Source organism: Drosophila persimilis, unplaced genomic scaffold, assembly GCF_003286085.1.
Source record: "Drosophila persimilis strain 14011-0111.01,24,50 unplaced genomic scaffold, DperRS2 tig00000431-arrow-pilon, whole genome shotgun sequence".
In the NCBI taxonomy this organism is placed as follows: Eukaryota; Metazoa; Arthropoda; class Insecta; order Diptera; family Drosophilidae; genus Drosophila; species Drosophila persimilis.
Window position 1 is genome coordinate 3,740,618 of NW_020825312.1, and position 22,803 is coordinate 3,763,420.

General features: G+C 45.2%; 1 protein-coding gene across 4 annotated transcripts in view; it reads left to right on the plus strand.

The window, feature by feature from the left end:
• LOC6595926 (protein phosphatase 1 regulatory subunit 12A) overlaps nucleotides 1–22,803 on the plus strand; it is a 32,722-nt gene that overhangs the window by 5,208 nt on the left and 4,711 nt on the right. The window contains exons 3-16 of one of the 4 annotated variants that reach the window (XM_026989950.1): nucleotides 3,462–3,574; nucleotides 3,654–4,208; nucleotides 4,285–4,370; nucleotides 5,178–5,294; nucleotides 5,584–5,674; nucleotides 7,774–7,881; nucleotides 8,423–8,636; nucleotides 12,305–13,129; nucleotides 14,270–14,414; nucleotides 14,478–14,747; nucleotides 15,292–15,389; nucleotides 15,627–15,668; nucleotides 22,396–22,544; nucleotides 22,619–22,709. In XM_026989950.1, the coding sequence (XP_026845751.1) occupies nucleotides 3,462–3,574; nucleotides 3,654–4,208; nucleotides 4,285–4,370; nucleotides 5,178–5,294; nucleotides 5,584–5,674; nucleotides 7,774–7,881; nucleotides 8,423–8,636; nucleotides 12,305–13,129; nucleotides 14,270–14,414; nucleotides 14,478–14,747; nucleotides 15,292–15,389; nucleotides 15,627–15,668; nucleotides 22,396–22,544; nucleotides 22,619–22,709 (2,904 nt within the window). Of the gene's footprint in view, nucleotides 1–3,461; nucleotides 3,575–3,653; nucleotides 4,209–4,284; nucleotides 4,371–4,532; nucleotides 4,705–5,177; nucleotides 5,295–5,583; nucleotides 5,675–7,773; nucleotides 7,882–8,422; nucleotides 8,637–12,304; nucleotides 13,130–14,269; nucleotides 14,415–14,477; nucleotides 14,748–15,291; nucleotides 15,390–15,626; nucleotides 15,669–20,805; nucleotides 21,301–21,726; nucleotides 22,158–22,395; nucleotides 22,545–22,618; nucleotides 22,710–22,803 lie in introns of those variants that run through there. The other 3 variants (XM_026989949.1, XM_026989951.1, XM_026989952.1) reach the window with 3 other exon arrangements.

Sequence of the window (22,803 nt, forward strand, 5' to 3'; positions counted from 1 at the left end):
CAAGCAATAGAACAGCAGCCGCAGCCGTAGCCACAGCCACAAGCCACAGAATGTATGCCATTTCTGTGTTACAAAACCCAACAAAAGTGCTCTCCCTCCCTCTCTCTCTCTCTCTGTGGTCCGATTATTAGATATTTTTCAGCTACAGATACAGATGCAAATACATGAACGCATAAAAAAATGTAAATGAAACGAAAACTATAGAAAAATACTATTATTTTTGCCAAAAACCATGACGACATGCGCCCTGAAATAGTCCAGAAGGCTTTTCATTTAGTTGAAAATGAAATTTGTATCGAATTTCCCCTAAGCGAAAGGATAATGCGAATGCCACGCCCAGAGGGGTTTGGGATTTACTCAACGTTAAATGAAAGAACAAATAAAACAAATCCAGTATAGTTCTAGCCAGAATCTTGAATAAATATTTGAGGGACGTAACAGAAAACCGCATTAAGGGAAAGTGTACGATGTACAGGGATTATCAGTCTACAGTTTTCACACTTGAGACTGTAATCTTGGGTAAATAGGTATCGGACGAGATAAGATTACGAATGACAAAATCCCATTGCAGTTTGTCCCAAAAGTGAGACAAGTTCTCGTCGTTTAATCTATTAACAAATATTGAATATTGAACAAATAACAGCTAATAAATGGGAAATTTACTGACGCTGATCCGTAGATACGATCTGGGAGATATTTTCGGGGCCCGAACGCAATTGAAGATTTCGAAATTAGGAAATCGATTCGATATTTGTTTCTTTTTTGTGTATGTTCACCCAATCTCCCAATCCCAATCCCATCGTTTGTTTATTCGACATTTTGTAATCGCTGGTGTTTCATTAGTTTTCACAAGTCTTCCATGCCTGGCCGTGCCATGCCAGATGTCTTCTGGGTCTCTCCCCACCTGGTGGCCTAAAACAGAAAGCCAGAAGGAAACGTTTCTGCCACTGACCAAAAAAAAAATATCCAAATAGGCCATTGAGGCAGGCAGAAGACGTTGGTTGTACAACGATTTGGCAAACAAAAATTGTAGGGGCACCACTGACGATATATGAGATCTTTTCGTACCACAAGAAAAGCGGATTTGAAGGCTGAGAGAGAGAGATACAGCATTCGCCTCGAGATATATAGATTTCGAGATTCTACAGATACGTTTGTACATATATATGTATGTATGGTTTTTGTGTGGATTCTTTTTTGCACTTTTATCTCTCGTGTGGCGTGGCGCTAATTCAAATTTGTAATTTATTGAACTCAAGCGGTTGGTCGTTTCGTCTATTTTAGAGCGTCCTACGATTGTATTATAGATACATTTTTTGGGCCACATACGGCCACAATGCGGGGCAATGGGATAGGTCAAAGGTTGGCGGGGAATATATTCATTATTTATGGATTGTACGCTACTATATTTTTGATATATCCCCTCGCCATGCACCTAATCTTCCAGGAAGTCCTCTCCAAGGAATTAGTCCCAATCGGTGAGTTGTAGGACTAAGGATTGTGTGCAGGGCAGAGCCATGGGCGAAGGGTGAAATGGTGCATGGTGCATGGCGCTTGGCAAACCGGCCTGCATAATGAGCCGCGTTAAGCCGTCTCAACAAGTCGCCGTTGCGCCTCGGCTTTGGCATACGCCGCGTATACGTAATGTGGCGGCGAGGTGAATAACATTTGGCGGCAGAAACGGGCAGTGGCAGTGGCAGCCGCTGAAAATGCCGCTCAATGGCGTGCCAAAACAAAAGGCTAAACTTAGCATGCAATTTTCGAGTACCCTGTAGGCCCCATGGGTATTGGGTATGCTGTGTCCATGGTGCCGCATGCAACCACAGACGAGCAACAATTGGCAGTCCGGAGTGTGTGTTTGTTCTTCCACTTTGGATCCTTTTTGGACTCTCTTCACCTTCAAAAGGGTATTCCCCTGCCTTAAAGGGTATTCCCATTTCGCTATACGGATCTCCGCCTCTGCTACTTATTGTTGCTAGGCCTCTCTGGGCCTCCCAGCAGAAAATCTGATGTTGCCTGTTCAATGCGAAATGGAAATAGCCCCAGAATTTCGTTGTTGCTCCTCTGACATTAAGGCCCACAGGGGAGCAGGGCGGGGAGCAGGGCGAAGGGGAGCAGCAACTGATGGAATAATAGCTCGTGTCAAAAAAAAAAATATTTTGCATACCAAAAGTCATTGGACATTGGTCGTTCAACGGACGGATGGGATGGTCACGCGTGGGCGGTGGGCCCCCTCTTATACCCACCCCCCTCCCACCCCCTACCCCCTTCCCTATGCGACGATCAGCAGCGATGTTTGTCCGTCATTTTTCGGTTTATCAAAATTGTTCATAATTAATTAATTGGCTGAGTTCCAGATTTACAAATTGTTTGCCCGTCGTCGGCCCACCCGCTGTCTCTCTCTCTCTCGCTCTCTCGCTCTAGCTGTGTCCCTCTCCCTCCCGCTACTTACAGCTATTCTTCTTCCGTCTAGCTCTTTCTTTTTGTGGGTTTTTTAATGCGTTTTACTGCGAAATGGAAATTGCTTTTAAACGACGGCCAAAAAGTCACTTTGAAGCTCGCCCAAAAGAAGAATGTGAATTACCATATGCCACAGAATGAGGAGAACGAAAGAGAGGGGGAGAGAGGGAGAGGGAGAGAAGATAGAAGAAGCTCGAAACGTAGGCTCTTATCAGAAAGCCAGCAAGCGGCTGGGAGGAGGGTGTTGGAGGGGAATAGAGTTGGCGCTCTTTTCCTTTTCGTGTCGTTTCGTTTACTTTCTTTTCTGCTTTAAAGAATGCTTATCGGTATTCGTCGGGGGGCATTGGTTATGGGTCTGTGGTGGTCTGTGGACTGTGGAAGGGATTGAGAGGGGCGGGGAGGGCGGCAGGGAGGGAGATAGTGGCACGGCGGTCCCAGCGAAGCAACAATGCCGGCGGAGTCGCCGCCACACGATGATATCATCGTTGTGTCGCCGTCGCCGTCGCCGTCGTCGCTGTCGAAGATGTCTAGGCGGAGGCTTCAGCGGAAATCCGCATAAACACCCAAGAAACATTGTGGAGCGTCTGTGGGTGTCCCGTCTGTTTACTTTAGCGTTTTAGCAACAGATTAAGATAAACACGGGAATATAAAACATTTCACTAGATACACATTTTATTACTAAGGAAATCCCTGGCTGGAAAACCCGTAGAGAGTGCCCCAAAGGTTGATTCAACTCTTTATGCGATCGAATGTAAACGATTCGGGAGGAAATCCCTGGAATCAATGCCTAGTCCTGCTCTTTTCCTTTGCATATCCTTTTGTGGTGTGTGTTCTTTGTTCTGTTCCATCAATTAGTAATCATCCTTTGGGGGGAGTCATTCGAGTGCCGTCGCTCGGCCTCTGATTCAGCGATGACAATTTACACGATCGATTGTATCTGACAAAGGCGTTTTCTGATCCGTTTTCTTATCCGTTTTCTTATCCGTTTTATCCGTTTACAGGCCTGCATCGATGACAATCTGCACATGGTTGAGTTTCTGGTGAAGCGTGGTGCCGACATCAACCGTCAGGACAACGAGGGCTGGACGCCGCTGCATGCCACCGCCTCCTGCGGGTGAGTGCCACAGAGTGCCACGCCCACAAGCACCCAAGTGGCCCCTGCTTGACTCCTTCTAATCTTGTCTCTTCGGTAGATTTGTGAGCATAGCACGTTATCTGGTGGAGAACGGGGCCGATGTGGCCGCCGTGAACAGCGACGGGGACTTGGCCCTGGACCTGGCCATCGATGTGCAGCACAGGGGCATGATCGAGTACATGGAGAAGATAGTCCAGGAGCTGAACATCGATGTGGAGCAGGCGCGCAAGGCCGAGGAGGAGGCGATGCTGAGCGACGCCGAGCGCTGGCTGAGCAGCGATGCCGCCGAGGTGGACAGGCCGCACCCGAAGACAGGGGCCACGGCGCTGCACGTGGCCGCCGCCAAGGGCTACACGAACGTGTTGAGCCTGCTGCTGGAGGGACGCGGCAATGTGGATCGTCAGGACAACGATGGCTGGACGCCGCTGCATGCCGCCTCGCACTGGGGCCAGCAGGAGACCTCCCGGATGCTGGTCGAGTCCCTGGCCGACATGGATATACGCAACTATGCGGGACAGTCCTGCATCGATGTGGCCGACCGTAAAATAGTCAAATTCCTGGAAGAACTGCGGGCCAAAAATCGCAACCAGCGGCGTCCATCTAGTCAAATCAGGTTGGTCCTTGCTGCTATTTCCCGATGCTGTTTTCGATTTGAATAATCAATGCAGAAATGGTCTTTCTTTTCGCAGAATCTCAGATGCGATTGAAAATCGTGTGGACAAGACGCCCACCAAACTGGTGCGCGTTGAAGTGAGAACTGATGCCACAAAGGATGGTGCGTACCCGTGCCCGTACCCCTGTGTACAGCTCAGTGGGGATTTGCCTAATAAACGAAAAGCTTTCTTTGATTTCTCGCACAACACAAAACACACACTACCCACACAACAATCAAATATGAAACAAACAACTTGCGTCCTGTACTTGGTCCTTTGTTTAGGCTCTCATGCGCGCTAAAAACACACACACATTGTTCTGTTTTGTCGGAGCATTTATTGTAATCGTAAAACATTTGCCACTGCCTCTCCGTCTTTGTATAATTTGCAAATCATTTGCATTCAAGCATTTTACGATCATCTTCAGATCATCTTTCATCTTCCATAGCAATCCCGAATCTCTCTCTCTCTCTCTCTCTCTCTCTCTCTGTATGCCTGTATGTATGTTCTCTCTCTCTCTCTCCCTTTTTCTCTGTATTTTGTGTCTATTGTCTCTTGCTTGTAATTCACGCACACTGCAGCTGCCAGCAGTTCGAACTGCGCCTCCAGTAGTGAAGCTTCGCTTCCAATCGATAATGATAATGATGATATTGATGATGATGATGATGCTGTGGCCCACGAGAGCGATGCGGAAGAGCTGAGCGATTCCACGGAGTCCTCGCACACCACAAGTCTATCTGGCGAGAGCGAAGGTAGTCGGCATTTGTTTTGCGTCTCGATTCAGGAATTCCCTCTCTCTCTCTCTCTCTATCTCTGTCTCTCCCTCCGTGCTAAGGCCCGCTTATGAGCTACTAATCTCCACCTTGTTGTGTGCCTGTTTGTATCGAATATTTGCAATGTCTAAAACATATTTCCATTGCATCTTTTAGCGGAGAACGTGAAGCCCAATCAACAGCAGATCCATGCCCTCGAGCATCCAGTCGAGGAGGAGGCACCCTGGCGACGCAAGATGGCCCGCGCACCCAACGACAGTCCCACTAATAATCGTAAGTACTTGTTGGAGGACAGTGCGTTTCAAAGCATTCAGGAAAGAAGAACATCAAGAGATGGATCCCTTCTATACATAGAAGTACTTGTTAAATTCCATTCTTGAAATCAAAGAAAATATATCGTTCGATAAGTATTTTATCGATCCATTCTTGATAGCGATTCGATTTATTGGATGTAGATATTATCGATATCGATTTTCCTTCGAATTATTAAGCTCTGAAACGCACTTCAATATATAGCACGACCTGTTCTGATTCGATCTCTCCCTCTCTCTCCTCCTTGTAGAAGTTCCTGATAGAGAGCTTAGCAGCAATAGCTCGGAGAGCGCCAACGATGTCATATTGCGACGCACCCAAAGCTTTGAGAATGATGAAAAGTGAGTTGTGAATAGAAGAACCCTAAGCTTTTGACAGAAATGCGTGCCACACAAACACACACACACCCACACACACACACACACATACCAAATACCTAATAGCACACATAACAGATTAACCTACATATATATATATATATACATATATATATTCATTAATCTGCCAAAAGTATCGATTAATTGGTGGATTTAGTTGCAGTTTTTGTTTCACTTTTGCTGATTGCATTTATCGCTTATCATTGTGCCCCCTAACACACTCACACCCCCACACGCATAGTGCAAAAACAACCGAAATCAAAATCAAACCGTCAACTGATAACCAAACAGAACAAAATGATATGCGAGTTTTGGGCACGGTAACTGTTTAAATATTCCGCAGTGCTCTCATGCGCTCGTTTTCTCTCTCTCTCTCTCTCTCTCTCTCTGGGGAAAAACACATTCAACCCAGTCATGCTCTTTCTCCGAAGAAACAGTACCAGTCACTGCTCTGTCACTCTCTCCCTCTGCAGAAAAGAGTCGACCACCCACTGCTATCTCTCCCTTCTTCTATGAGTCATATGCTCCCATTTGGGGGGAGGCCTTTTGTCCAGTTCCATTCCCATGAGTCCGGTAACCAGTGCACTCCGGCAAAGTGAAGCAGAAACAGCAAAAAGATACCAAAAATAAGAATCGAACACCAAAAGCCACACGCAAACAAGAGAGAAAAAAGTTTTGTTTTTAGTTTTAAAATTTTGTTTTTGTTGTTTTTTTTTTCTTTCTTTTTCTCCGCTCATTTATCGATAACAAACCGATCAAAATCGAAAACAAACTCACCAACGCACCGCCAAAAACCAACAACAACAACAACTCATCATAAAAAAAAAACCGCTTATCCAAAATCTAACCTGCCCGCTGCCCGCCCGCCCGTCCGCCCGCCTGCCACTGCCACTGCCACCACCACCACACGCCTGCCACCGTCTGCACCATCGTCTAACGTCCAACGTCTAACGTCCAACGTCCAACGTGCTATCTGCCGCTGCTGCTTGCCACAGATTCTATCAAAAGTACAATGAGCTGCGCGCCCGCATAAAGGCCAACTCCTGTCCCATTCTGCCAGCGACTGCGGCGTCACAGGCGGCTGCTGCCGCCGCCGCTGCCTCTGCAGCTGCGAATAATTCCAATTCCAATAACAATAATAATCTAAGTAGCAATAACAACAATAAATTTAACAACAATAACAACAACAAAAGCGCTCTGCTGCTGGGCTCAAGAACAACAAATAACACTGCAACAACAACAACAACATCCAGTACTTTCAACAACACGCACAACAACACAACAACAAGCCCACCACAAACAGCAGCAGCAGCAGCAGCAGCTGCAGCAGCATCCACTGCTGCAACAACAAATCCATATTATAGCGTACAAAGATCGGCCTCACTCAAAGATAACTCAATGTATTACAGGTTTGTTCCGCACACACACACACAAACAGATAAACACACATACACACACCCACACTGCTGTCCTGTAGCTGTCCACCCCGAAAACTAGATCAAAGGATCGATTTAATCCATAAGATACAAATGTATAGAGAGAGAACTATCATTTTATCATGCATAGATGTTGAAAGATTATGCCTATCGATTATTGGGAGTATTACAGAGCCAAAAAAGATCTGATCTTTTACACTCTATAGGCTCTCAAAAAAGATAACATAATACTTAAATATGCTACTGATGAATACTGGTATAATAGTATACTTGTTATTCCGAGTATACCTGATCTAGTTCATGGTGGACTGCTACTCCTACTCCACTACAACAACAACTACTACTATACTACTATCACGCCTACTCATAGATAACTGCTAACCGTAATGTGTCGTAACTCCGTAACTGAACCTGTGCTTTCGCTTAGCTACTTCGTTTTTTCGTTTTTCCGCCATAACCCAAGAACCGAATACCATTTTGCACCGAACTGTGTTTAACAATCTCTTATATTCAGCCACGCACCAATGTCGTCTACCTATACTCTTGATTGTGTTCTCTCTTATGCGCTGTGCAGCACTCTCTCTTATATGACATGCTCTCTTTTGTTTTGTGTCTTTTTTGTGGCAGGAAACCGACCGTTACACACGTTGGCACGCCCACTGGCACAGCAGCCACAGCAAAGACAACGCTCCTCAGTTCACCGTCGACGAATGCACTGACCCCACCAATACGCAGGTTAGTACTCGTACGCTCTAAGCTCGTATACAACTGTTGTACTACATATAAATATATACGATTCTTGTCGAACGATTAGCCAAGTTACAGCGAAAACCACTGCCCAGAGCAATAATGGCAGCTCTTCCACGGCCAGTGCCAGTGCTAGTGCCAGTGCTAGCGATGCGGAGACCGCCAAGCCACCGCCGAAGCAATCCACGGGCAATATAATCAAGAATTTCTTCAAGTAATACGAGAAACCTCACAAGAATAACTGTTTTGTGTGTTCGTTGAGTTGAGCCTAACCTCAAAAGATAGCCCTGCTGCTAAGCAAGATGGCTTTCGTCTTTCGTTAACCTCAAAGCAAAGCTCTGCTAACCTCAAAAATATCTGTCACTGCCGTTAAGTGACGTCTAACCTCAAAAGCCAGCGCTGCTAACGCCTTTCCCCTTGATTTGTGCAGCATGATTTGTTCTTTCAGCTAGCATATGTTCTATAATTTATTACTTGAGGAATTCCAAATTATAGCATCTCTCTCACTCTTTCTCTCTCCTGCCATTAGATCTTTTGTACCGCCCGTGCGTGACGAAGAGAGCGAAACACAGCGCAAAGCGCATGCCAAGAGAGTCCGCGAGACGCGTCGGTCCACCCAGGGCGTTACCCTGGACGAGATCAAGAGTGCCGAGGAGTTGGTCAAGAAGAAGAACATGGGCATGGCCAACAACAACAATAATAACAACAATAACATCAGCAGCAGCGGCAGCGTAAGTACTCCCGTGTCCCAAGACCCAAAGACACACCACCCAATACCACAGTACCACAATACCCTGTATCATTCACAAATCAGAGCTCAGAAATGAAACATCTACAAACATCCACACCCGTCAACGCCAGAGAGAACGAGCATCTTTCTCTATGTCCATAGAATCGCATACATTATCCCATTATCTGTAGGGAGAGCTCGTACAGAAGCATCCACACACACACACACACACAAACACACGATGTCCACATGCAGTCCACACCCCCCAAATCAATCAATCAATCAATCAATCAATCAAATGTCCAAATACACACCAAAAACTAAAAGAAGAAAGAAAAAAGAGTACAAAACTGCTTATGGTTATGGTGTCCCCCCTGTCCCCCTGTCCCCCTGTCCCCCGTTCTCTTTGTGTATCCTTTGTATCTTTTTATGTGTGTGTCTCTGTGTATGTTCATTCATATGTTGCACAAATACACGCTCTGGCAGTCAATCAATCAAAGTAACGAATCCTAGTTTAGTTGTGCATCTTTGGATGAACATACATCCCCATACTAGTCTGTATACTAAAATAGTTAAATTGTAGCTTAGCAAATATCATCCTGCAAAACCGAATGCAACAGTTTTCGTGAGATCGCTGAAAAGTATGCTATGAAAAAAACGAGGGTAAAGATACACCAATAACTCCACTGGAAACGGCCTAAAGTGCGTTGATGAAGAAGTTCTAGGGAAAAAATTTATCAACTTAAAGGAGACTCTTGTTTCCTGCTTCCTAGAACTTCAACATCTGGCTCTTACTGAACAGAAAAACTTTGGAACATTGCAATATAATCCGCTTAATGATGTCAAATGATCTATCAATGGGTTGGCCGAATATATTCAAACGAAGTAGAGCCCTAAAGCAGCAACAAAAACAACCCTTATCGCCGAGATACTATGCACACGACATGTATTATGTTTTTGGACTCTCGGGCATTCTCTTTTGCAATGTTCCTTGGGTCTGACTATCTATGCACCAATATGCCTCATTGAAAAAGAGTAAATTGAGGTAGTAATCGGTACAGCAGGGTGTCCGTAAAGTGAGTTACAGGTGTACTTCTATATTGAGTGGCTAAACGGGCTGTGAACACCTTACTGAATGTAGAAACCCATTAACCTTGAGGGTTTCGCACACGGCCCGGCCCGGCCCGGCCCCCATTGGAATCTGTTGCATTCTGTTGGTTGGTGTTGTTGTTTTGTTATTGTCTCACCACCACCCCCACCCCCATCCCCATCCACCGACCGTCGCCCCATCCTTAGGCTAGTTGTCATCACAATCAGATCAATCATCGATCAATCAGTGCTCATTTAGCGTACGTTGCCACCCATTCGATTAACCGCCAATCAAGTTGAGTTCTTTCTGCGTTTGTGCCTCTGCCACGCCCCGTTGCGCCTCGCCCGCAGTTTTTGTGCCCCCCGCCCGCCACAGCGTCAATCAAGAGCTGCCTCTCATCAATATTGAGTATTCGTTTATAGCGCGTAGCGTATTATATTATGATTTCCCCAAGCAACCATCATCAGCATTGCCAGCATCCAGCGCAGATCAGTGAACCATAGCCGGGAGTCGCCATTACTATTCGTATTTACGTTATCGTTTACAATCGTTTTTTAAGTTATTTTCTACTGTGATGATGGGCCGCCTAGAGATCTGGTACGCGCGATCTCTATCGTAGGCCTATACACACGTATTATCCTATGTATAGAATATGTTTTGTATGTCTATGGAATATGTTGATGATTTTTCATTTTGCATGTCCCATCTGCATGCATCCGTAGAGTATTCTCAATCCGGGCCACACTCTACGTATACGTATCCGGCTCCGTATCCGTAATCGTACGTTATGTATATATATACAGTGGCGCCGAAAAAAATAGCACCAGTAGGGCCGACCGTCTTCATTCGTTCAAAACAAGACCACTGTCCAACTTTTGCTGGACTTTAATGCAATATAATGTAGCTTTATATGTCTCCTCTCTGAGAGAAGTGTGCTTACTCTCTCAATTCTAACGGTTCTTATAACTTTAGGCAATTTTGCGAAAGAGGAGCGAAATGGAGCACCAACAAAAATAGCACCAGTAACTGTTTTATGTAAAAGCTTCTACTTTTCTGAGCTTCTTGATATTTTAAGTTCCTGATTGAATTAAAAATCGGTGGCTTTAGGTGATTGTGACAAGAAAGTTACAAAATTTAAGTAGTTATGGGTCTTGGAAAGCACTAAAGTGAAGAAAAAAGCCAAAGGATCAAAACTTTCATTTCAGAAGGCAGGACCTATGCTAAGGTGTGGCAAATTGTCGGTTGTTCAAAAGAAATGATTAGCAATGCTTAGAAATATGTTTTCAACAAGAATCACGTGCAAGAAAGGCCGCGATATCCCCATTTCTGCTAAGACTACTGGTTCGTGAGAGCAAGGAGGACCCATTAAGGTCGGCCACAGAGCTAAAGCAAGGATCTTAAAAAATCGTCAAGTACCAGGAAAGTTAGATCTTGTTTACAAGAACGTAAAATGGGTACTCGTAGTACGAGGAAAATTTCACTTTTCACGGAAAGGCATGGGGCAAAAAAAGTTTGGTGTGCAAAATAGCACTAAAGTTGTGCCAAAGAAAATGGATAAACCTCCTGTGGTCCGACTAAAGCCAAAAATTATTTTTTGGTGTAAAAAGGTCTTGTTCTTGTGTGAAACGATTACCGAATGCAGAATATAACCCCCAGACTCACATGTAAATTCATTAGACATAGAAAAGCAAGCAAAATCGTATGTGCATGATTTTCGTACTAAGTAGGTAATCCAATACATGGCACAACCCCATTATGGATCAACATGTCTATGTCAATATCAAAGAAACAGTGATTCTGCTTAATGCAGAATACGAAATAGAGTTGTTTTGTGTCTTCCAGCAGGAAAATGACCCAAAACGATCTAGAAAGAAAGCTCGAAAGTGGTTCAAGCACAATTCACTTAGTGCAATAGATTGGTCTGTTCAGTCTCCAGACTTGAATCCCATTGCTAATATTTTGGGTCAAGTTAAAAAATATGTTTCTAATGCGGAATCAAAGAACAATAAATATGTTTGGGGTATCCTGCATGGTTCGTGGATCAATATCCCAAGGGAAAGATGCGAAAATTAGGTGAGCTTTAATGCCAATATGTTGAGCTGTTGTTGTTGCTGACAAAGGCTTTGCAACAAAATGCCAACCTTTAAATACAAATAAACTAACATATTTTACTAAAAAATGTGGAAAGTTTCCTTGTATTTTATAGTTTTTTGATTTCTTTGTAAATTGGTGCTATTTTTGTTGGTGCCCAAATTTCTGATAAAATCCTTTTCTTTTCAAATATTTTCATTTGGAGCTTGCGAATTATGCCAGTGCTCTGGGATACGATAAATTATACCTTAAAGTTTACATATTAGTCTTAACAACGTTCATTAGAACCATTGCTTAAGCAAAATCCGTCAATATAGACACATTAGTCCACTGGTGCTATTTTTTTCGGCGCAGCTGTATGTATCTATTTATTATCGATTTAGTAGCTAATAGCTATCCCTCCCCCGACCCCAGAGATCTTTTGATTTTTGTTTTCGAGCAAACAACATCGCCTTGGGACCATTGTTTTTTATTTGTTCCAAAACTAATATTATTAACAGAACGATACAAGCGAAACAGCGGCAGCCACAGCAGAACACACATCATCCATCAGTGATGCAAGCCAGCAAGAGCCACAGCCGCCACCACCGCCCACCACGCCGCCGCCAGCCATAATCCCCACCAGCGACGAGACGGAGATCGAGACCATTCTGGCCCCCAGTCCAGTGCAAAGTGCAAACGACACCACTGCCAGCTTCACCCTCTCCGCGCCGTCGAGACGCTCTGTGGTGGTCGACGACGACGACGACGGCGACGGCGACGGTGATGGCAAGGCCGGTGGCGATGCCGATGATCCGGAGGCAGTGGTCAGTGCCAGCTACACGATAGTCTCGCGGCGCGACAAGATCCCCGACAGCGCTGAGAGTGAGCCAGAGCAGGTGGAATCAAACAAACAAAAGACTGACGAGCAGCAGGCGGAGAGCGAGGAGCAGAAGGCGAGGCCCACAGACCTGCCGCTGAGTGCGGCCCCGACTGAGGCCATCAAGTCGTCCTCCTCGACCACGCCCGGCTCGCTCGAGAGTCCAGTGCGCTTGCGGGACAAGCGTGGCCTGTCCGGCAGCAGCCAGGAGACGGATACCAAGTCGGACACCGCCTCGCCAGTGTCGGCGCATCCGGACTTTAATGCCCGCGACTCTCTGCTCAGTTTGTATGCGCGCCGCACGACGGACGGCAGTGGAGGAGCATCAGCTGCAGCAGCAGCAGCAGCGGCAACAGCAACAGGTGGTGCTGGTACTGGCGCTGGTGGTGCGGGTGGGAGTTCCACATCAACATCGACAGCAGAACGGCGTCCGTCTTGGCGCCTCAAATTCGATGCCGGCTCCAAGGTATGCCCCACACAACCCAACCGAACCCTCTAACCGAAACCCAGAGTCCTACTTATACAGAGTCCTACAAGATATATATGTATATGTATTTGCCACAAAAGACTGTATCTCGCTCGGTTGTCTTTAATATTTTTGTTCAACTCTAAGTGTAGCATGGATTTAGTATTGTAATAATTATGGTTTGCTAAACAATGGAAATACCCTTGCTAACGAATGGTTAAACCAAAAATGTGTAACGAGGAAAGCCAAAAAGCGCCAATGAGCCAAATTTGTTTCCCTGCTAAGGCAGTCCTCAAACCACACTAAATCTAATATGTATAGATCATATAGAAACCAGATCGCAAGGGTATTCTGAACGTTTTTCGAGTAAACGTAGCTGTTGTGTATGTTTTATTTTTCGTAGGTCTTTACACGCCTGAAATGTTTGTTCTTAAGTACGTTTTCTCCTTCTCTTTAGTTTTACTTTACGCATTTTGTATTTTTACATCCATGTACATGCTCGTATGTTTTCATTTTGCCCATAATTTCATAATTTATGCTTGCTTCTAAAACAGCGAACAACATTACTTACGTCTTGTGTACCTATTATTTATTGTTTAGTCTCCAATCCAATCATATCTATTCGGCAATGAACTTTTCCACAACGTTGCAGCTAAAGGAAAGGCTTGAGCATTTGGCTGAGTTCTGCTTGCTATGTTTTGGTGTATTCTTAAGGATGTACATATTTTGCATGCCATTCAATTACTGTAATCCAAATGGTGGTTCAAGGGAATACTGAAGCTGCTTTAGCTTAGGTTTTAATATGGTTAAGGGCACTCGCTAACTGATGGAAACGGGGACTGCACCCCAAATGCAAATGGTGTCTGGATTAATCGTTGAATTATTATTGACTATTACTAAATGTATATTAAAGACACTAACTGCCGCTGCACACAAGCCACGAAATAAACCCAACAAAAACATTTTCCAGCATAGCTTTTCTGTAAGACAAACCACACATTTTGCTCACAAAACAAACAAAACGAAACGAAACGAATATATTTAGAGAAAAACATTTCAAAACATACCTTAGATGCAGACTTTTGTAAATTATAAGACTGTGATCCTTCCGCATAATAATACTTGTGTCTTTACGTGCAGTTCAAGCTGGAGGACAACACCAGCGGCGGTACATATCCGCCCAACAACAGCACCATTATACCCAGCGCCCCGGCGGTGATGGCCGCCGCCAATCTATCGACCACAACTGGTATCCAGCGACGCATCAGCAGTGGTCCCAATGCCCGTGAGTATTTATGATGAGTCCTCCTATGATTCCCCATTCAAATGGTCCCTATTTTGGTTTCAGTCAACGCTTCCAATCAGTCACTGAACTCTGTGGGCCGCCCCATCTCGGCGCCCAGCGAGAGCACAAACAACAGCAGCGCCTATGCCACGCCAGCAGTGCGCAAATATGAAACGACATCCACAGGAGCGGGAACGGGAGTGGGAGCGAGAGCGGGAGCAGCTGCTACTACGACAGCCACCACAACCGCCAATTCAGTGTCTGCAACCAGTGCCAATCATGCAGCAGGAACAGCGGCAACAACCAATGCCACATCCAGCCATGACGATAAGGGTAAGGCCCGGCAGGGCACAGACTAAGGAGATTCAAGATTAAGGATGATGACGAAATCAATGGAACAACGGAATAGTTAGTTTCGTTCGGCATGGGATCATCAAGAGGAATATTGCAAATTCTCAAGAATTCAATAGAAAATATATATACATATACCATATACCACATATACCACACAAAACCCACTCTTGCGGGCTCGTTGCAAGATCTTTACACAATTATAAATTGAAACGCGCACAGGAAATATTACGTGGGACTCGCCACCTAGTGGCCTAATGCATCAATCCAGTTAGAATTAAGAGTTTTGCTGCAATTCATCCGTTTATTCTATCCACATTATGTCATTGAGATATCACACTACTGCTGTTTTTAAAATTCAATCTATATGGGATATAAATTTGATCAATAAACTGGGGAGAACTGTTAAGCGTTAGATTCCATGCCTCTACATGTTCCATCTAAGAAATCCATCTTGAAACTTCATTAAACCCTCAGATTTCTGTTGTTAGACTTGAAAATGAATTCCATTCTCTTCCACCAACAGAAAACGACAAGGAGAACGACAATCGCACACAGACCGTCATACAGAGACGCCGCAAGCCGAAGCGCAGATCGACCGGCGTGGTGCACCTTGATGTGGATGTAAGTATTGTTCAGCCATGCCCCATGCGCCCGCACAGATCAGATCAGATCAGGTCACAGATCGTACTCGTATGTGGCGTATCTGTACGCGTATTTCTGTACTTAATTGCCAGGCCATTTGTCAGACCAAATGAGCCGGCGAGCAGCGTGCCAACTATTTTTAGTGCAAATGCTAATTAGTCAAAAGATTAGGCGCATACTAAATAAGAAAATCTCTCTTTTGTTTTGCTGCTGCAGGAACTGGATCCCGAACGTCAGAACGAGGAGAAGGACAAGGAGGTGAGTGTTTTCTCTCTCTCTCTCTCTCTCAAGTGTCTCTCGATCTGAGAGTTTCCATAACTTTTCAACAACAACAACTGGAAGAAAAGCAATTGAATTTTCACACCTTGCCAAGTAATTTAAATGTGTGTCAGGTGCTTGTTTCCGTGCTGTGTGCACCTGACACTCTTTTTTTTTTGCTATTTTTTTTTTTGGGTCTTCTTTGTCCTCTGATGTGCTCCCACAATCTTTTTTGGCTTTTGGCTGGCCAGCTGTGGCCCGTTCCGTCACACCTTGTCACATTTTTAGATCGTTCCCCGTTTGCCGCGTTTTGTCCTTCAAAGTAGCTCTGTACCCCCTTGCCGCCCCATCATTGCTGTCTGTTCCAATTAGCAGACGACCCAAAAACGAAATTATGATTTGCCATTAGAAAACGGTGCACGTGGCATTGTGGATGTGGCTGATGCTGCCTCTGGCTGTAGCTGTAGCTGTAGCTGTGGGATGGATTCCGAATCGAGTCTGTGCACTCGTAAGTGCAAGGCTACTGCGAAATCCTTTCATGGCCGAGGCCAGAACTATTAGTGCGCGTCCAATTTGTGGCTAAAAATTCTGCAGCAGCAAAACCTGTTAACAATTTATCAGAGGCAAGTGTCAGAGCCGCCGTTTGTCGCCTATTATTCAATTCTCAGACAATTTCTGAGTGCATTTTGTCATTTATGAACAATATAAGCGTTTAAGTTTTGTGTTTTTCTAAATTATTGTTAATTGGTGGACAATTGTTTGGATTTTTCACACAATTTTTCTAAACGTTTATACGAATATAAATGATTTCGTTCATATACATTTTCCACGAAACGAAAATTCGTTGAATTTTCAAGTAATTTGGGGTACAGATGGTTCCTTCTGTGGATTGGCTATTTATTTTCAAAGTCGATCAATGTAAGTTCTAACCGATAACTTTTATAAATTTTTTAAATATTATATGAGATTTGGAGAATGTTTTTTTTATTTAACTAAGAGTAATACCATTTGCTTATCTGAAGCTTAAGATTACAAAAATGTAAAAAAAAAGAAGCTTAGACTCAGCATATGAAATGAGTAGGTTCCCCGCTTAAGCTTCAGCTTTTTTCGAATGTTTTCGAAATAACTTCTTTATAGGTACCTTCTATATTTAATTCATGAATAGATCTTGAACAATTCGATGTTTTTCCCACCGATGCTACTCTTAGTATTCCTTAATCGCTACTGCTACTCAGAAATTCTGATCTGATCGCAGAGTTTTCAGATTCTTCCTATAATTTTCATTCGCATATTCTTTGGATTTCCTATTAACTATTAAATGAAACAAAATGTGAATTCAAAGAAACTTTAAAAAGGGACCTGAAACGTTTCCATTCTCCTAACTTTGGGATGGTGTCCCTCTGTCCATTCAAAACACAATTTGTCAAGCCATCGGTGGCAGCCTCTTTGTCGCTGTCGCTGTCGCTGACGCTGACGCTGATGCATGCTGCCTGTGTGTCACTTGCAGCTGATTGACGGTGTCAAGTGTTTGCATTATCTAATGTTCTTCTGTTCGTCTGACAAAAGTGCATCCTGGGGGAGAAAAACACTTTCACAATCGTTGCTCGTCGACATTTTTGCATTGTATGACAAATTGGGCAATTATCGAAGCACGACCCAAATGAAAGCCGAAACAAAAGGAAAACCCACAAAAAAGAATCGGAATAATAATGAGAAATGAAGCAGACATATAACAAATCGCTGACACACGTACATTGAACTTTGTTTTTGGCCAAAAGCGCATCACCGAGAGAGGCAGCAAGGGTGGAAAGGTGGAAGAGAGACAGATGTTCGAATATAACAACATGCAGTACATTTGTGTGCTAAATTTATAACAGTTTGCTTTTAATACCGTGCACTCGTATCGCATATGGAGGGCATGCTGTGTCCGGGGAGAGCTTGTACATTATTATCACAGGAGTCTGGATTGCTCTTCGGTACGATATAGCCATACCGACTAGGATATTGATGCTGATCGTGGTCGGAAACGCCTCCTTCTGGGTGTTACACACATCCACTTTCACCACAAATCAAATGTACCACTATATTCTCTGAGTATTGGGTATAAAAAGGTATTCCTGATCTACATCAGCGGTGGGCTGGATTCTATAATTTCGGAGCATTCCAACAACAGTAAAAAAAAAACCCTTATCAGCGAAGAAAGACTCGACTATTATGCACACGACATGTATTTTGTTTTTGCATTAATGGGAATGAGGGGTGGTTATCACGATGATTACTGCCAGATGACAGTGTTCTTTAGTAGCCTCTTAGTCTGTGCCCATCAAAGGGTATCTTCTAGTCTTAACAGTCGATTTGTGCTCCTACTTGCTTGCATTTTCCGCCGTTGGCAGGCATTTGCTTCCTCATTCCCTCCTGGGAGGGGGCAGGGAACCGAGGCGATCGTCATTTGCTATTTATAGACCGAAATGCATTCAACGAAAGTTTAAACCGCTGGACTGCAGCAGAGAGGGGCATGAGCATGGGCATGCTTCTGGCCCAGTTATGATGGGGCAAGAGCTCCCCCAAGAACTCCCCAATGGGAAACGCGCTGCACTCTACCTCTAAATATAGCGATAGATCGAAATAGGCTTTACCTCTCTCCTCTCTCTCCTCTCTCCCCTCTCTCTCTGTCTCTGTCTCTGTCTCTCTTTTGGTGCATCTGTCATGTGTCAATGACTGTGCTTCGCCTTTTGGCCCAGTTCTTGGGGGCTGTTCCGCCGACTCACCCCAGTTTTCCCTGTTGGCTGCTGCTTAGGCTCTGACCCCAGCATAGTTAACACTTTTACGTCTCGGACATTGGGCCAAATACGTGTGCGATTTACTAAATTTAGACCAGGTGAAAACTCGCACATTTTCCCCACACACGAGAAAATGCCGTGTGCGCAATTTCAAGTGAAAATCTCCTGCTCCTCGCGTCTCTTTTGCCCCTAACAACTCTTTGTGGTGGCTTTTATTATTTTTTGTTTTCATATTTCACATTATTATAGTATTCTGATTATCCCCGTTTTGTTCTTTCCGGCTTTCCTCCACTCTGTCTCTCTTAGAGGCATCTCTTTGACGCATCGACTGCCTCTCTTTCGAATAGATTTGATTCTCTTTGGGGTTTATTTCTGATCGTGCGGCAAGTTCTCATTCGAATAAAACATTTCAAATCTCTTGTGAGCAGCACAGTTGAATTTTGTGCGGCTAGCACAGCGGATCATCAATCAGTTCAGCATCAGAATCAGCATCCAATACCGTCTCTAAACAAACCAGTCTAAACTTTAATGTAAATCCCAATTGAACACAAGAATTCAATACGTCAAGTGAATCGAGACAAAAAAGAACAATAACCACAAAAGCTGTCATCGAACGTGTCAAAGAAAAATCAATTGCAATACGCTTAGATCGTCTTACCCCTGGGATCAGATGGGACCAGATCCGAACAGATCAGTGGGGGGTCGGCAGATGGCAGAGCCAGAGTTAAAGTTGATTTGACTGCCGCCAGCCCCAACGCAAAGTTGGCTTTCAGCCGAATCGCCTTTTTGGGGGGACAACTGCGCATAATTTTTGGACATTTCAAGTTGATGCTCTCTTAAGGCGGCTCTCTCTTATTGGCTGCTGCCAATTTGGGCAGCTATTTTGATAAGTTTTTAATTTGATTTGGAGATATATTTTTTTTTGTTTTTGTAAATGTTAAAGTTTAACAAGCGATAAGTAACAAAGATTAATGATGGAAAGATACACAAAAAGATCTCTAAAAAGATCCCCTTGAATCCCTTAAGAATTTTTAGGAAATATCTAAAGTATTCGATTGCGGGATCTTTTGACCTTTAAAAGGGAAATCTTTGGAAAATATTTACCATCTCTAATGAAGCTTTAATTGACAAAAAAAAAACTCCCTTCAGATAGAATAGCAGGTTTAGAAAACTTAGTAGATTAAAGAAACGATCCAATAGCACATATACAAATATTTATTACAAACTCCAACAATAATAGATCCAATTTTCGTTATTTATGGGTATTTCCACATCGTAATCCACTAAATGTGCTCCCCCGACCCTCGATAATTTTTCATAGTCATGACACCACAGATATTTTACGAGTATGTTCCAAAAGATTCCGTTTTTTATGCGATATTAGCCACGTTAAATGTTTGAATTAACACGAAACAGCATCAGCAGAGGGAAATTATTGCAAAAGGCCAAACATTTAAGCGCTCGGGAAAAGCCGCTTCATTCATGGCCTGCCCGTCCTATAGATAGACCATAGACCATAGACCACCGGTGTATACATATATATGTATATATATATAGAGGTATATGGCATGGATATACTAGGAAACAGACACAGATCATCGTAAATTATATGCATTGGTAAATTGCTTGAAAAGAAAAACGTTTTCTGGTCATTTCGTTTTCATGTTTGTTGTTTTGTATCGCGTGGGTGTGGGGAGGATGAGGAGCATCAACTTAGAGAAACAAATAAATATCAGACAGCACCCTGACTTCCCCCCATAGATCATGGCGTGTATGTGTTTTCGATACAGCTCAGAGAAACCCCAGAGAGAGACCCCCGTACAGATCCGCCACAAAGAAAATTGTCAAAATTGATGTCTTGACGTCACGTAATGGTTTGTTAGTGCAGCACCAGCCCCAGAACCAGCCGCAGAACCAGCCCCAACCCCAGGAGAAACGATCTATGGACGCACGGAGAAAACCACATGTCAATATTGCGTTCTCCATATTGAGAGATCGGATACGATTGCGAGTGTATACACCGATATACCGATACGCATACATATATCTTGATCTGTACATGAGTAAACACACACAAACGCTGTTTGTTTTTCCTCCTCCTTTTGTTTATACCGAATTCATGAACATTTTGTGCTCGCTTTGATTATAATCGTAATTGCCTTTTGTGCGCGAGGTCTAAAAATGGAACAAAGATCAATCGTAATCGAATTTTGAATGCTCTTAAGTGGCAGGGAATTCTTCAAGGGATTTATTTCGGAAAGATTTCCAAGAAAGACTTCGTTCTATCGATAATAGTATCGTTTATTCGCGATAAAAATCGATTGGACAGCTCCTTTGACATCCTATCAAAAATCTTTGGCACTACACACCTTCTGTGCCCCGATCTGTTCTCTGGAAACGATTACTAAATAGCAGACATCGTTTCTGTTAGGGTATTCCGGTCATGTGGTTCTGGGCGGACTGTTTAAGCGTAATTGCAATTGTGTGCCGACGATTGATGTACGAACCGGGGCGGGAGATGTACTAATGGGGCATGTGCTTTCTTCTAGTGTCCGTCAGCGACATGTCCTTTCGATCGAGATCGCGCACACAGGCGCCACTCTCCAGTCACCGGCGCTCGCTCTCCTCCTCGAGAGTGGGCTCCTCCGGGGCGAGCGGCGTGGGCTCCGGCTCCAGCGCGTACAACTACAATGGCAGCAGCTACGGCAGCGGCGGCAGCAGCGGCCGTCCCCTGAGCACGGGCTACTTCCCCAGCAGCAGCGGCAGTGGGAGCTACCAGAGCCCCTACGCCAGCGTGTACAGCTCCCGGGAGAGCCTGTACGGAGGCGGGGCCGGACGCAGCTCCTCCGGGGGCTATTCAAGCTATGGGAACGGTAATCGATACGAGTACAGTGGTGGAGGCTCTGCTTCTGCGGCCAAGTACCTTCACCATCACCATCAGCAGCACAATCACTACCAGCATCAGGCTAATCCTCACCAGCTTCCGCATCCGACAGTCGCCGGCAGTGGGCCATCAGCTGCAGCTGCATCCCCATCTGCCTCCACCTCCTCCTCCACATGCCACGCCACCACCTCCATAGCGTCCACGCCCACTGCCAAACCTCACAGCAGCCGCTACAGCTATATGCCGTCGTCATCAGCTTCTGCAGCTTCTTCGGGCAGCCACTACCACATTGTCGTGAGCAAGCACAGCAACAGCTACGGTCACTCTAAATCCTCTGCTCTCTCCTCCTCTCTCTCCACCGCCTCCTCCTCGACGTCGTCCTCGAACGGTACAGCCAGCGGTGGGGGCTACGACAGTTCCCGGTACGGCTCCAGCGCCTACTCCTCTGGCGCGGGCTCGTCTGCGTACTCGAGCGACCGCTATGTCAGCCCCTACTCGAGCAGCTACGACAACGGCGTGACCACAGCCTCGCTCAGCTTCAAGTCCCCCGGGCTGAGTGCCTCGAACTCGTTCAAGGGCTCCCGCCTGATGAAGACCAAGTCCCTGTCCACTTCCAACAGCAGCCTCACTGCCTCCCCGTACAGCAGCAGCAGCACCCCGACGACCAGCAGCAGCGTGAGCCCCGCCGCCACAGTGGCGGCCATTGCGGCCACTCGCAGCAACTCCTTGCGGGAACAGGAGCGCAAGTCGCGCAATCGCACACGCTCCCGCAGCGCCGCTCAGCGATCCATTAGCGCCTCCTCCGAGAAGAGCGAGGGCTATGAAGTAAGCAAGGGTTTCCAGGTTCAAGGTTCAAGGTGTGCTCATACAAAGTGAGGCATTTCCGCTCTCCCGACAACCCCCTGAGAGCGCTGTCTGCCAATGATCACCTTGTGTTAATACACCTTGGCTTTTAGTTAAGCTTTTTCTACCTGTTGTTGTTGTTGTTGATAGTATTTGAAAATCTCAAAGAGCACACAATTGCGTGTTAATCGGATCTAATCTCGTTTTTCTTCACCTGCAGAGCGGCAGCGAACGCACCTCTCGCTCCCGACTGGGCAGCACAACGAGTACGGCCGCAACGAGCACGACCAGGAGCGAGTCGAAGGGCAGCAGCGACAAGTCGGAGAACGGCGATGGCATTGACTACAAGGCGCTCTGGGAAGCGGCCAAGTGAGTATTAAACTGTCTCTCCTTCTGTCTGGCCGCCATCGTTGCTCACTGCGGCGTCCCACTTTCTCACACAGATTGGAGAACGATAAGCTGAAGCAAGTGCTCAAGCAGAAGGATGACGAGGTTGTGCAGACCCGCGCGACCCTCGAGAGATTCGCCAATGCCGTAAGTAGACACTGCCCTAACTTGCCACGCCCACACCAGCCTACTACCACTACTACTACTACTACTCCTCTCACTCGAAACTCTCGCCAAAAGA